Consider the following 14,912-nt stretch of genomic DNA (forward strand, 5'->3'; position numbering starts at 1 on the left):
TTATTTACCAATGTTGATGGGATCGTAAAGAGCCTTCTTGATGTCTTCAAGCATCTCTGTGTCCGAATCATAACGATTCTTTTTGTTGAAGAACATCTCAAAGACATTGCATAAAGACATGTGAATATCTTTGCACGGTTTAGACAAATTACTGATTCCATCGTTTAGGACATGTTCCATAAATTCTTTCCTCTTCGAATCAATTATATTTTCGATATAAGCAATCGAATCATCTATCTTTAAACCACAGTGACTCTTCATGTGGATCAGAACGGAGTTGATCTTGCCTTGTTCTTGTTCCTTCTGCAAATTTCAATATTACAAGTTTGGTCAATATCAAGTACAAGAAGAGCACCTCATATACCTAAAAGATAAAGATCTTCACATAACTTATAATTTTATGTAAAATTTAATAACTATGGCCTTGAATGACAACAATTTTTAGATTAGTTTTTGGTTTTTGATTCTAAAACACCAAAAAAATTGCATTCACGATTTTACTAAAAGTGATTTCTTAAATTTTGGGAAACTAGATTTTATCAGATTTTAACAATTTCATAGAATCTAAAAACCATTTTTTCAGCTTTCTAACAATATTACGTGACATTTTCTTATTGATTATTAACTTTTATTTTTTTCAGCCAAAAACTAAACAAATTACCATTCAAGATTTTGCAAAAACTAAAATCTACAACAAAAATCAAAAACTAAAAAGCTAAAAACCAAAAGCCAAAAACCAAAAACCAAAAGCTAAAACTCATTTAAAAACTACAAAACATTCATGGCCTATATATAACTAACTAAATATGACTAATCAACTATAAAACATGGAACCCCTTAAGTAAAATGTATCCACGTGTAGTAGATTAATTCAGGTATATATTATAGAGATTAGCATCACCTGGTAACTCTGTAGATCGTTAAGGAGTCGTGTAATAGTCATGAGCAATGTTGTTATGTTATCATAATTTCCGGGTTTGAGTTTGTGTTGTGGAAAACAAGATTCCATGAGACACAAAGTAGGAAGAACAATGGTGTGTACTGCAATTGAGATCATTCCGTTTGGAAGATACTCTTCCATCGACGGTATGTGTCCATTCTTACTCCATTTGGTTTCACGTAGCCACGACTCAAATGTTTCGCTCCACTGCAAAGTCATTATGTAGTTTTGGTATACTAATTATGTAGTTTTATTGAACAGTAATTCAAAATATCAATAACTTTGCTATATTGTTACATAAAAACATAGTATATCTTGAACTATATAATAAGGCTTACAATGTTACGTATATCGACCGTTATGTCAGTTCCGTGACCCTTAAGGCAAGTTTCCACAGTCTCCTTTACGAGATCATCAAGTGCTTTGAATATGATTTTGCCGTAACCTTTAAGCTCTTCTCCTTCCCATCTATATCATTGATAAGGTAGACAATGTTTCAGTCAAGAATCAACTAAACAATTAGATTCCAAACGAATAGATAATTTATTAGGTTAGTGATTGTTCCTACTTCCTAACCACACCTGCCTAATAAATATTTTACCTTATAACAGCTTTAGTAAGAGCTTCCAATTCATCAAAAGAACCTTCCTCGTCGAAGAAATCATCAGCCACTGTGATAAGGATCCCACTCTTTGCCATAAGCTTACGAATATTGGTTGCGGCTATAATAGGTAATGAGGTGCTAGCTGAAGCTGCAAGATAGCAATATGTTGTCTTCTCTCTTCCGAATCCGATATCGTTAACTCCTGATTTCTTCACCCACCTAGCTCAAATTACAAGTTTGATCAACTATAAGTTCCATGATTGGTCAATAGGGTTTTGTCTCAATATATACTTACGTAATCAGGTCCTCCATCTCATGTCTATATACAGCTTGTCGAAGTTCGAAAGTTCTCTGAGCAAGATGAGTAAGCTTCTCGCTATATACACTGTGTACGTAATATGGTAATTCCAGTGATAGAAAAAAAAAAACCGTAGTAAGCTTGGCTGCTGTAAACATATATATAAGAAATTTCATATTTAACTGGAAGTATATTATATAAAACCTGATCAAAGAGGCTTTTCCAATTGAGAAAGCAGTTGAGTCCTTGTCCTCAATCCACATCCTATGATCAAGATGTTTGAGTCGAGCAATCCATGGAGTACTTATTTCATGTTTAATGTGAATACTAGGCACATTGTTGTCATCGATAAGTTGACTCTTTTCGAGTAATTTCCGAGAAAATTCTCTTGCTTCTTCGAGTTCACACTCTTTTGGAAACATGAGATCAGTTGCTCTGTAAACACTTAGTATCACAACGAATAAACATTCAATGTTCCTCTCTAAATGATCTCGGATTTCTTCGTCATTCAGGAACCAACAAAAGCTCCCTACATCAAGTTTGTGTGGAAAAAAAAAATTAAGTTCAAATTTGGAATTGTTAAAATAATTATATCTTTTTTATATAATATAATATCGAGAATTAGTTATTTTACTAGGTAAGACATCGTAGCCGTTCATTCTCAGCATTCTAAACTCCAGAGAGGCTTTGTGCAACTGATCTACTTTTGAACTTATGGCCATTTTCTCGACATCCACCTTTTCGTGGCTCCTAAGGAGAAAAGAGAGAGGACGTAAGCCAAAATAGACTTCAAAAAATAATGATAAAGATTCAAAGATTAGATAGTGTTTTATTTTATTCCTTACTTGTAAATTTGAAGAAGAAAACGATTAATCTCTTCACCAAAGTACTCTGATAAACCAAAGTTATCCATTACATTGATCATAGTGAGCTTGATGAGTTCTTCACTCAGGGGGTAAACTTGTGGCACTGTATTTAATAAATAACCATAGGAAAAATATATATATTTTAAAACAATCACTAAGCTATATATATAAACACTTTTACTAGATAAAAAAATGTGAATAATATATATATTACCTCCATGGGGGCATCTTTGTACTAGAGATTTCAGATAAGCTAGACACTTGGTATTTCCTGAGAGCATATACGCTGCTGCAGTTGCTGAGGGTAATTGAAACAAAGAGCCATCTGATTCATCGAGTCTCTCAACGATGTCTTCTTGATTTTCAGCATATAATGTGGATGGCAATACTTCTAAATATGCGAGCAGAGACTGCCGATTGTAACGGCTATCCACAAGTTTTTCTCTAAAACAAATTTGGTTAGGTAAGTGTTAGGAATCAGCAGCTCATATAAAAATATGAAAAATGACCAACACTACTCAATAAAAGAAGGGATAATTGGAAAAATTGTACATTTTAAAAACTTAATTATAAAACTAGTACAGTTACTATTTATAATTAGAAAACTAATAACATTTTCACTATTTGCTATTATTTCACTCACATTTAAGCACGAAAACAGAGTATTTACGAATCTACCACTAAAATAATTATAAAGTATAACTCGTTCATTATTTATACTGTACAGCCTTATAAAATTATATATTTGTACATAAATAAAAGTATTGCATAATATCATCCGTACAACTTTTTAGTGTACAAATATATAAAAATATGCATATTTTAATGTACTATAATAGCTGTACGAATAATAATGTGTAATTTTTTATACATTCATACACTTAGTGAACCGTATGGTTACGTTTGTACATCTAATCATTTGTACATATAAGTTTGTATATATACTAAATTATACAAATACGCATGTACATATACTAAATTGTACAAATAAATATATATAGACGAAATATATTTAAAATTAATTAAGCAAAACGCATATCAAATTATAGGGAAGAAAACAAAAATCATCCAAGAAGATTTTGAAAAAAAATATTACAAAACCTATTAATTTAGTTATTAGAAATTTGGGGTAATGATAGAAAAAGAAAAAAAAAAGAAACTAAAATCGGAAAAAAGAAAAAAAAAATACCCCTTTGTCTTTTCTTTCACCCTTCTCTATTTCTATCTCATATTCTCTCTATTTCACAAAGAGTAACATACACCAATTTCTACAATTGTAAATAGTATCCATAGTAAAAAACAATTATTTTCTCAAAATGTACTAAAATGCCAACGCACCCAAAAAAAATAAAATATGACGACTACTCAATTGATTTTTAAGTTGGAAATTTGTTTGCAACGTACCGGTGTAGAATCTCTTGGCGTTGGAAGAACAAGCTGGTTATCATTTGCTTAACCTCAACAGAGAAGTTAAACTGTTGGCCAAGTTGTTGAGCAAGCTCGAGGAGTCCAGTGAACGTGAGAACAAGCCAACGAGGACAAGATCCCTTCATATATTTCCCAATAATCCTCTCCGTACTAGTTTCTATGTATCTCTTCCCTAATACACGTCAAACGTACGTGTGCATGTGAGACGTACGTAATGCATGCAATTTTAATATATGTGTAAAGGTTTCATCCAAATTCAACAAGTACAAACCAAAAAGATAATTAAGACCACGGCTAAAACAAGTTAGGGTAATGATTACCTTTGCAGACATGAAGACTTCCAATGTGCCATTTGCGAAGTGCTACAACACATGCAAGTGTCGAAGTGAGAGTTTCATCTCCGTTGTCATCTTGGTGCCTTCCCCATAATCCTTCTACGACGTTCTGATTGCTCAGAATCCAGTCCAAACAACCTTGAAACATCGGAGTCTGAGTACCGTCATCTTCGATCATGGCTAGCCAAGCTGTGTCATAAGGTGATGGAGAGACAAATGAGTAAGGATTCATATCAAAGTTATCCAATTCAAATGTTTCTCTCTTAATCTCCTCTGCTAAAGAGTAGAGATCAGAGGTAAAGCAATTCTCGAATTTCATTGTATCTTTTGTTTTTCTTTATTTCTTGGAATGTTTTAGTTCCATATGTCCGTAATTGTGTGTCTTTATATAGGCTCTAGGGATTATATGAACTTTCATAAAATTATAATTAACAATGTGAAAAAGCAATTAACATGGCCTTCTGGTCTGTCTTTATGCGGGGAGTTCCTTTCCTCCCCATGTTTTTGGCCATTTCTTAATATTGGAATATATAAGTTTGTACACATTGGTAATGAACCAGAACCACATATATTTATGATTGTCGTTTTAAACTCTACGAATAAACTAGCGATTGGTTGATTTTGGCAATATTTAAAAACTAGTAAACTGTATGACAGCAAAGTTTTTTTTGGTTGAGATCGAAAAACTCTATATTATTAATCAATATTAAAACTGAATGAACCCTAAGCATATATATAAGCTATATGTAACAAACAACAAAACAAAATTAATTCATATTTGCTAAATCATTAGTATATATACATACATAAACTATCCAAAATTTACTATATGGATTGATGTTCATGATGTTTCATCTCACTGCGTTATTTCCGCATAAACTTGTAGTTCTTACAATTTTCTCTTTTCTTAACTTTTGCTTTGGATCAGACTCGGAGAAGATGAAAACATGTTATTATTAATTTTGCTATCTTAAGGAATCATCGATGAAAACAAGGTCTATTTGTAGGAAGTACAAGAAACAGAGGCCGGGGTAATATCAATTAGAGCATGTTCAATGGTGATATTCATTAAAGGTGTTTAAAACAATTTATTATGCAAAAATAATTTTTTAGACATTTTAAGTTATTATAGAATTTTGATACATCCAATGGAGACACTCAATGTAGGTGTTAAAAAAAGTTTGTAGATAAAAGTTATCTTAATAAACTTTTAAAACACAATACATTATATTCATAAAATATTTATCCTATATAAAAACATCAATAAAATGACAACATTTCATTTGAGACTTTCATAGAAGAAAAAAAGACTTAATCGTTATTTTGACTTCCACCAAATTATTGATATTATATCGACAATTATAAGTATGCAAAAGATGGAAAATTACAAAAGATCAAAAATCCCTAAATCAAGAACAAACCCTCATTTCCCCAAACTGAAAACCTTAAATATATATATGATCATAATATATATATGACCAAACCGAATCTAAAGTCAGTTCAAAACACATGATTCATATAATATGTTTGATTTTTGAAGAACATACAAAAGGATTCGTTAAAAAAAAAAACATACAGTACAAGGATTTATGTGAGATGAAGAAAAGGTGGACAAGGAGGAGAGAGATAGAGTAAATTAGAGTTTTTTTCTCGTGTATGTGTTTTTTACAGCAGCCAATAGGAAACTGCCACATCAGCGGATCTTAATCCATCAAATGTGTCTAAAATAAGACACAGATCTAATAATTTTGGACTCAAAATCTATTAATCCAAATTTAAAATGCATAAGACATACTTTAAGACACCCCCAGTTGACCATTGTACGTGCTCTTAGAGATTGTTGATCCTTCATCACAATTGCTCTCCTTCTTTATCCTATTATTATGACTTTATATTGCTTTATCTCTACATTTTTCAATTACTTTTCAAAAAAAAAATTGTATGGCACAATAAATACCATATAGAACTTGTAATATTTAAGTTTTTAAATCGAATTAAGTCCTTCATTCAAAAACAAAATTACATAAAAAATTACTACATACGATTGTTATCATAATTACACATAAAATAAAGAATTTTTTTGAAAAATACCTCTTTTGGTCTACACCTTTTTAAAAATATCCTCTTTTCTATCTATTTTCAAAAATACACCTTTTCAAATATGAAAAATTATTAACTTTTATATGGTTGATAAGGTACATCAAGATCATCATTACTACTGGGAGACTAAATTCAAATATTTATAAGATTTTAAAAGGTTCTAAACGGTATTTATAAGGTTTTTGTAAGGTTTTTAAAAGGTTTACAAGGTTTTTATAAAGTTTTTAAATGATTTTGAAAAGGTATTTATACGGTATTTGTGAAATATATATGTAAATTTATACACATATAAAGATAATTTGTGTCTTTAAATATAAGCTTACACATCGTTTTTTGATAAATTTCAAAATTTATAATTTTTTTTTGATAAAACTAAAAAGATGAGCATTTTTAAAAAGTGGTATTGGAAAAATGGTATTTTTGAAATTCTCCCTCAAATAAATCATGTGAAAAACGCTATAGATAACGTCAAATCATAAAACCAAAAACATGCATGTCGTCCTTCTATGAGCGTCCCGATAGTCCTCTCCTCCTCATATTTGTGTCATGTCTTTATGTTCAATATATAAATTAGTTTGTACAACTAGTGAAGACGCAGCTAGAACCACATATTATACGTTACGACCTTCCTAGGCCAATATTAGACAGACTATTATCATACACTATAGTAAAATATGGCGAACATGTAACTTGTGATAGGTACAAAATTCCAGAAACGAAGAACGACGTCTCCACGTATCGGAACAAAAGAAATAGTACGAATAGATTCGTCTTCTTTAATTTCTATTGGTTCTCCAGGGATATTTTCCTGAGTGTAAATAACAACCTTTATTTTTATTTTTTGTTTTTTATTTGTCGGCAGTACAACCTTATAAAATGATCTATAAGACAACACGTTTTAATTTGGAGTTCTCCTCCCTACAATCAAGACTTGGTCCAATTTCTAGCAAAACGACTGACTTTGTTTAAGCCGATATAGTTCCATATGTGTATGGGCCTTGTAAAATAAACTGGGCCATAAAAGCATCTTTGTAAAATAAAATTTGACAAATCAGATGATGGCACGTGTCGTCTCGTATTGTATCTTATTCAAAAGATGTTTTTTAACATAATGCATTATTTACCATTTAATTTTAATCACAAAAATCATAAGCTTTACCTTAATATACATATAAAAACCCCGTTAATATTGGTCTTATGCTTTCAATGGAAACAATATTTCTTGATTATTTAATATTTATTGTGAGGATTCTAATTTTCCATGATGCTCTTTTTGATGGAAATGTTCTTAATTACTATCTCAAATGTTTTCTTTTTATTAAACAATTTGGGTGACCCTGTTCAAGAGACACCATGAGCTCTAAGACTGGTCGCGAAGACTCTTTTCTCTAGTGGTTCTAAGGTTAATAGACTATGAGATTCCATTAATCTCAAAACATGAAGAACTATGTAAACACCCATAACACTCACAAGTTTGTGGAGTAGTTTTTTTATGGTGGATCGAACCTAGAATAGCTCATTACAACTTTTCCCAAGTCTCACTACCACTAGGTCAAGACCGTTTGGGCTATCTAAAATGTTTTAATAGAAACTGCTGAGGAACTCCCAGTCCTCTCGAAACATTTTATTCTCTTGCCTATTGCCGTCTGGCAAAGAAAGACATAAATTTTCGAAATTGGAACCCTTATCCTCTTTTACAATAATCTTTAACCAAATCATTCTAAATGCTAATAGTTTTCTTCTCTTCCAAATTGCTTACCTTGGTTGATAACTTCTTGCTCACTCTTGTTTCTTCTTTAACAATTTTTCTTATAGGGATGCAGCAGTGTTTCGTAAAGGCCCGGTACTTAAAAGGCTGAAGTACATCATATCTTTTTTTTTCTTTTTTTCTAAATTGCATCATATCTTTCATGTGATGTTTTTGTCACCAATTCGAACCTTTTATTGTTTTGTCACCAACAGTTGTAGTCAGCAACTTGCTATCTAAGAATACAAAAACAAAATAGAGAACGAAGCCTTAGCTTTTCTCAGATTAATTGTTGACATGAAAGATATATCGCACGTACTATGTATACAGTATACAAATATGTATAATATTCATTATAGCTAACTTATCTATGGGAAAAGGATACATTCATATTTTTCACTAATTAATCAGCTTCTGTTATTAGTATACATCTTGCAACTATGGAGTAAAAAGAAACGTATACACCTTTCTTGACGTAAACAGATACCGATACATATGTGACATCGTGTGTGTGTATATATATATTCCCAGAGATGATATATCTGTGTAAACTATATTACGTGTCCATTGATACATACATAGATATCTATATATAGATTATGAGTACCAGTTCATGTTAGGAAGCTGAAACGCCTGTCTCAAAACCCCATGATCACCTAGTGATGACGTTGTATCCATAGCTCCATTTGCATGAAAACCAGAACTCTGAGGTATCTCACTAAGCATTGAAACAAAAGAGACATTGTAGTTGTCATTGTTGAGATCACCTGTATGATGAAACCTCTTGCTCGATAAAAAAGATCCGAATGAAGATGATCCCGAGGCCTCGTGACCCATCCGGTACTGACCACACAAGGAACGTTTGTCTGAAGAGACGACCATACCGTCGAAAAAGTGTTCTTCGTTGTTGTTGTTATTGTTATTGTCGTTGTTGTCTAGGACTGATGTGGAAGAAGAATTAGCAGATGATTTTGAGAGCATTCCTTCCATTAGATCTTCTCTTAGTAATACTCTCTCCATTGTTGGTCGTTGTGAACTATTCTTCTTATAGATCCTACATAAAACCCAATCGTCTAGCTGCAAAATTTCGATTTTTGTGGTACATTAAGCAACACACCAAACCATATATTGTAAGTATAATAGTAACGTCAGTGGCATTGATATTACCAGTATAGAGTATCCTAGTTTACCCAAAATAAATTTTCGTTTTGGATTTCCCACGTGAAACAATATTGTAGTCGACTAAAAACATATAAATTTTGTGGAATATATCACATATTTGAATTGGACTCATATTTTATGATACGTTGTAATATATTTCAGCAACCAAAATATCACAATACGTACATTTTCCATGTGGTGATGTATCATAGAATCTATATATATACGTATCGGAGACCCAACATTTGTTGGTGTATATATGTTAAGATCGTTGTGCATACCCGTAGTGAGTTTTTCCTCGTTGTGGCTATGTCAGGCGGCTTAGCCGTGTTGCTAAGGTTACCATCGGTGAGGCGATATTCATGCATGATCCAATCTGTTTTTATCCCTTTAGGAGGTTTACCACCGTAAAAAACAAGGGCTTTCTTGACGCCAACCTTGTGACTATTACAAGTAAATATCGGTTTATCGGTTCCAGTGGCTTTCCAATAACCGGAAGTTGCTGCCCGATTCGGCCTAACCCCATTCGGATACTTCCGGTCCCGAGGACTAAAGAAGTACCACTCGTGCTCTCCAAAACTTGCCTTACCTTAAAAAATACCATTAATCAAGAGAATACTAGTGAATAATATTAGTTAATTAGTACATTTTAAATCAAAACATAAAAGCATATATACATACTTGGAAGCTCCCAAGGATCGAACTTGTAAAGATCAATCTCAGCGATGATTGAGACGGGAAGTGGAACAGAAGTAGCTTTCTTCTTGAGGTAATGAACAACAAGTTCCTCGTCAGTCGGGTGAAACCGAAACCCGGGAGGCAGATGCGGATGGCCCGGGCCTATGCTCGAATCTCCCATGTTTTCCATATGAACTAGATTCACGAAATCAGTCGATCATGATGATCGTCTCAAAGAGTAGAATATATATATGAAGGAAAAGTATATTTTGGAGAGTAGTGAATGTGCATATTATCATATAAATAAGGAGTTAGGTTTGTGTGAGCATATGAGTACCGAACTGGGGTGGGGTCTCTAGACGTGAAAATGACACGTGGCTAATCGTGGGGCCCGGAATTAGCGGCGAAGGGGCATCAAAAATAGGGAAAAAGGAAAGTGTTATTTCGAACTGCCTCATGTCATGCCTTTCTTATGCTACACATCACGCACATACCTCTTTTTTGTTTTTTTTTTTCTTTTTTCTTGTCTAAGATATAAATATATTATGTGAATTATGTCTTATATATATAATCTTTGTTTTCTTTAATTCGATTTATTATGATTTATTTAAGCTATACCAATGTGTTTCTCGATTTATCATGATTTATAGTTTGTTCCATTTATATTAGCATAATTTTGAAGAAAAATAAAATCTCTTTAAATTATTTTAGTTCCGAAGGTAATGGCGAGATGGCCAGCTCAGCTGTATACGAGTCTGAGTTGTCTAACTGATCAAACGGGTCGTTGCATGCAGCCACATACACGTACGAGGTGTACGTATCTTTTTAGTCGAAGAAGGACGTTGTTCGATCGGGAGATATGGTGAGTTAATTTATATCAGGAGATATATATGGTTCTCGGTCTGGTAGGATGTTTTCTTACATTTTTGTCGACCTTGCTAGGACGTGGTACAAAAATTCATATTGTGAGGTGTGCCGTATGCTTAATAGGTTAATGGGCGTCATCGGTTATCATGAAGTGGTAGGTCATTGGGCATGATCCTTAAAACCAATACTAGGGCCGCAAAGGAATTATAATAACAGGATTATGCATCAATGCATGGGCCTGGCTTTTGTGTCTGACCCTAAGAGTTTGGGTGATTGAATTGAGGATTTACTTCTGAGATATGGGTAACACTAACACACACACACACACACACACACTAGGCTAGGAGTTTTGGCCTATAATCGTTAGATTTTTTGTTCTTTTTGACACTATATACATGTCATGCAGACTCTCCAAACACTTCTTCTTCCAACGGTTCAGCATATTCGTTTGAAACTCATATCAAACATAGTTGTGGTTCCGGTTACTCCCCAAGCTCTGCCATCTTGAACATCCTCCCCTAGAATATGTTGACATCTTTGTTTTTTATTTTTTATAAAAGGATTCTGTCCAAATATATTCATATCATGTCTTTTAATTTTCTAGTTCTGTCAATATATATTCATATCATGGGTATTATATTCGTTTTTGGTTCGGGTCTTCGTGTATAGCAGTGTAAATTTCTAAAATTGGTTCGAACTCGGTACCTCTAAATTTTAGGTTGGTTTGATTCGAGTATTTCAGTTTTTCTTTTTCCACAGTTGATCATTTCTCTTTTAAGTACATTTACTATCTATTTCTTTTGGAGATGATGACCGTTTTACACTTTTACTTCAATTCCTTCTTTCAGTTACCGTGTTATAGTATTAAAAAGAACAAAGAAAGGTATTATATACTTTTTGACGTAAATGTCACTAATATATAATAAAATAGTTCTGATCTAACGTATATGTGCGTCTTTGAAGGTTTTTTTTTAATCTTTCCTTTCAACTTAGACGAGAAAAAAAAAATAGCGTTCAAGTCAAACAAGTCAAATATAAGAAATTTTTTCACTCGTTTCTTGAGGTATTTTCTTGAGTCCAGTTGCTAGAAAAATAACTTTGAATTCTTCCTTCAGTATTAGCGTGACAAGGATCACAATTTGAAGATTTTTAAAATTAGCGTGATCCAGTGTTTTATACAATATATATATATATATATATATAATATTTATATTGTGTATAATAAATAGAAAAGATAAGTCTCTTTTTGAACAACCTTGATGTACATGTTTAAATGATATGTATAGCACGCACGGTATATATATATATATATATATATATATATATATATATATATATATATATATATATATATATATGAAATTCTAATTCGTAAAGTTTATACGAGTTTCAATATTTTAACAATTGTTTCTTGAATATGCTAATTTTATATATATATATATATATATATATATTTTTTGTAATTTGTAACCTTTTATGGATCCGGATCAAATAATTACAAATATCATGATCACTTCTGGAGAGCGACATGAGTTTAAAACCTTTATTTACAAACCATAGTTAAAAGCCTAAAGAAACATTATAAATAGAGCTAGACACATACATATTTCTTACCAATCTAAAACCAGTTCTTCTTACGCAACTACTAAAACTAATTATCAAAAAAAATATTAAAACCAGTACTCTTCATCTCTACATCACTCTTTTTGCAATTAATACATTTTGTTTCTGCCTTGTCAATCCAAAACTATGCAACGTTTGTTAGCACCTTCCTCAAAACTCGCACATGCAACAAGATGCATAACAAATCCAACCATACCATACCCAAACAACCCATGTGACATATTCATCAATCATTGTGGGATCGATACCAAGACGAGTATCTCAGGCCTGCTATATGATCATTTCACTAGTCTACGTTTGAATGCTTTCTTGGATAGTAAGAGCTTAAAGCCTGGTGACAGGCTTTTAGTCGAGACCGATACGGCGATCAAAACATGCGGGGTTGGTATTGCTGTCTTCTCTGCTCGTTATTGTGATTCTTACTCCTGTCTCAATGAACTCACGTTGCTCATGGAGAACAAGAAAAGAGTCATCCCTGTATTTTTCGATGTCAAGCCATCGGAACTTTGCGTTAAAGACGACGGGACACGTCCAGCTTCTGAGATCCGGAAGTTTCAATTGGCTCTAAGGGAAGCAAGATACACCGTAGGGCTCACGTTTGATACTTCTACTGGGTATGCTCTTCTTTTTTCCTCCATCAATATTTATTTACGACTTCTTAAATATATTACTTACATATTAATCTATTTTTATTGCTTAAAAGAAAAACATAGCATTTTCTTTTATAAACGTTCTAATATATGCATGTTTTATATTTTATCACAAGTTCACGAAGTTGTTAGGAATCGTTAACGAAATCTAATTATACGAGTACATGAACGAAACATTTACGTCGACATTTTGTTTTTGCAAAAGAAGTTCATAAAGCATTAATTATAATAAAACATGCATGCATTTTATGATGTTTTATAAAAGAAATTGATATGGCACCCTAACAAAACAAAAATAAACCCATAAATCTATATATTACCCTTCAATTAATAGACACACAAGTAAATAACATGTTACTGAAAATTATCTATATAAATATATGAGTATAAAATCTATAATTGGTAAGGTACTTGAATATGATTTCTTCTAATATACAAATAAATATGATTTGGTAATGTAAATGTGATTTGTTTTTAAACATCTGTTTATTCAATTGTTCAGAGACTGGTCAAAGCTCTTGGCCATGGCATCGGATGCAGTGACGAGGAACCTCTTAGAAGTTGAAGAGAATAAACTAAGGAGCATCAACCCCACGTACAAGCACATAATTACTTAGGTCAAATTATGTAATTGCTCATAATAAAACGTGTTTTTCTCCTTCAGTTTATTCTATTTTAATTTAATATGATATACATAGTAAAATAAAATACTTTTTATTTTAACTATTCGGTTTTTCAGTTAACTTCATTCTTGTAAGAAGTTAACTAAATGTGTTGATTTTTTTTTCCAGAAACTGGAAATTTTTTTTTTGGAAATCTATGATCATACATAAATAATAAGAATTTAATGAATGTACCATTCTATTATTCAAATTTTACTTGGTTCTTTATGAAATGTTTGTTTCATAGCAAAAATAAAAATCTGCCTTTTTATTGGATGCTCTTGTATATAAGTGCACAATGCTTAAATACAATTTTTTCTTTTAAAAAAAAGAAGAAATAATTAAACTAAATACTCACATATGTGCAACTAAAGTGAACATTATGTGTAGGGCATCGTGTATAAATTATTATGTATCTTTCTATCCCCCACCGCGACAACCATATTAATTTCGAGATATACATACATATTAGAGTCCCAAATCGAGAAAAAACAAATTATTTTGGGCAATTAATTAGTGTTGTTATTACAATCCTCCTTCTAACGAACTTTAGAAGGTTCACACTAATAATAATATAGCTAAATTTTTTTGCGATGAAAACCAATTGACAATGAGTGGATTGGCCCTAATCCCTTATATATTTAGGAAGTCCCCTCACATCTTCCGATGTGGGATCTTTTCTCCACACGCCTCCGACAGAATCCATCACGCCCCCTCGAGATAATGCTTTTCTAGCTATCTCGATAGAATTGGGCCTTCTTTTGGGCCATCAATTAATGGGGTGATCGAGCCTCTATTCGGGCCGGATTAATTAATGGGTCAGCGTGTGTTCGGGCTCTGATACCATGTTAAACTAGGGTTTGTTATGGGCTTCCAACTCAAAACCAATTGGCAATGAGTGGATTGGCCCTAATCCCTTATATATTACTGAAGTCCCCTCACATCTTCCGATG

General features: G+C 32.3%; 3 protein-coding genes across 3 annotated transcripts; 1 reads left to right on the forward strand and 2 right to left on the reverse strand.

Moving 5' to 3' along the window:
• Positions 1–4,790, reverse strand: LOC17895757 ((E,E)-geranyllinalool synthase). The gene is made up of 11 exons (XM_023787470.1): positions 4,457–4,790; positions 4,113–4,308; positions 2,923–3,152; positions 2,688–2,811; positions 2,477–2,592; positions 2,042–2,371; positions 1,840–1,933; positions 1,542–1,763; positions 1,279–1,408; positions 902–1,147; positions 1–303 (listed from the first exon to the last, which is right to left on the reverse strand). Exons 1-11 carry the CDS (start codon positions 4,788–4,790, stop codon positions 1–3), a joined length of 2,325 nt encoding a protein of 774 aa, XP_023643238.1.
• A 3,942-nt stretch (positions 4,791–8,732) lies between these two features.
• LOC17896125 (NAC transcription factor 25) lies at positions 8,733–10,347 on the reverse strand. Its single transcript, XM_006300919.2, has 3 exons — positions 10,161–10,347; positions 9,761–10,068; positions 8,733–9,395 (listed from the first exon to the last, which is right to left on the reverse strand). Exons 1-3 carry the CDS (start codon positions 10,345–10,347, stop codon positions 8,916–8,918), a joined length of 975 nt encoding a protein of 324 aa, XP_006300981.1. The 3' UTR covers positions 8,733–8,915.
• A 2,426-nt stretch (positions 10,348–12,773) lies between these two features.
• LOC17895520 (TMV resistance protein N) lies at positions 12,774–13,914 on the forward strand. The gene is made up of 2 exons (XM_006301805.1): positions 12,774–13,261; positions 13,800–13,914. The coding sequence occupies exons 1-2, from the start codon at positions 12,774–12,776 to the stop codon at positions 13,912–13,914; spliced, it is 603 nt and encodes a 200-aa protein (XP_006301867.1).
• The last annotated feature ends 998 nt before the right edge of the window (positions 13,915–14,912 follow it).

The sequence above is a fragment of the Capsella rubella genome, unplaced genomic scaffold, assembly GCF_000375325.1.
Source record: "Capsella rubella cultivar Monte Gargano unplaced genomic scaffold, Caprub1_0 scaffold_2, whole genome shotgun sequence".
Taxonomy (NCBI): Eukaryota; Viridiplantae; Streptophyta; class Magnoliopsida; order Brassicales; family Brassicaceae; genus Capsella; species Capsella rubella.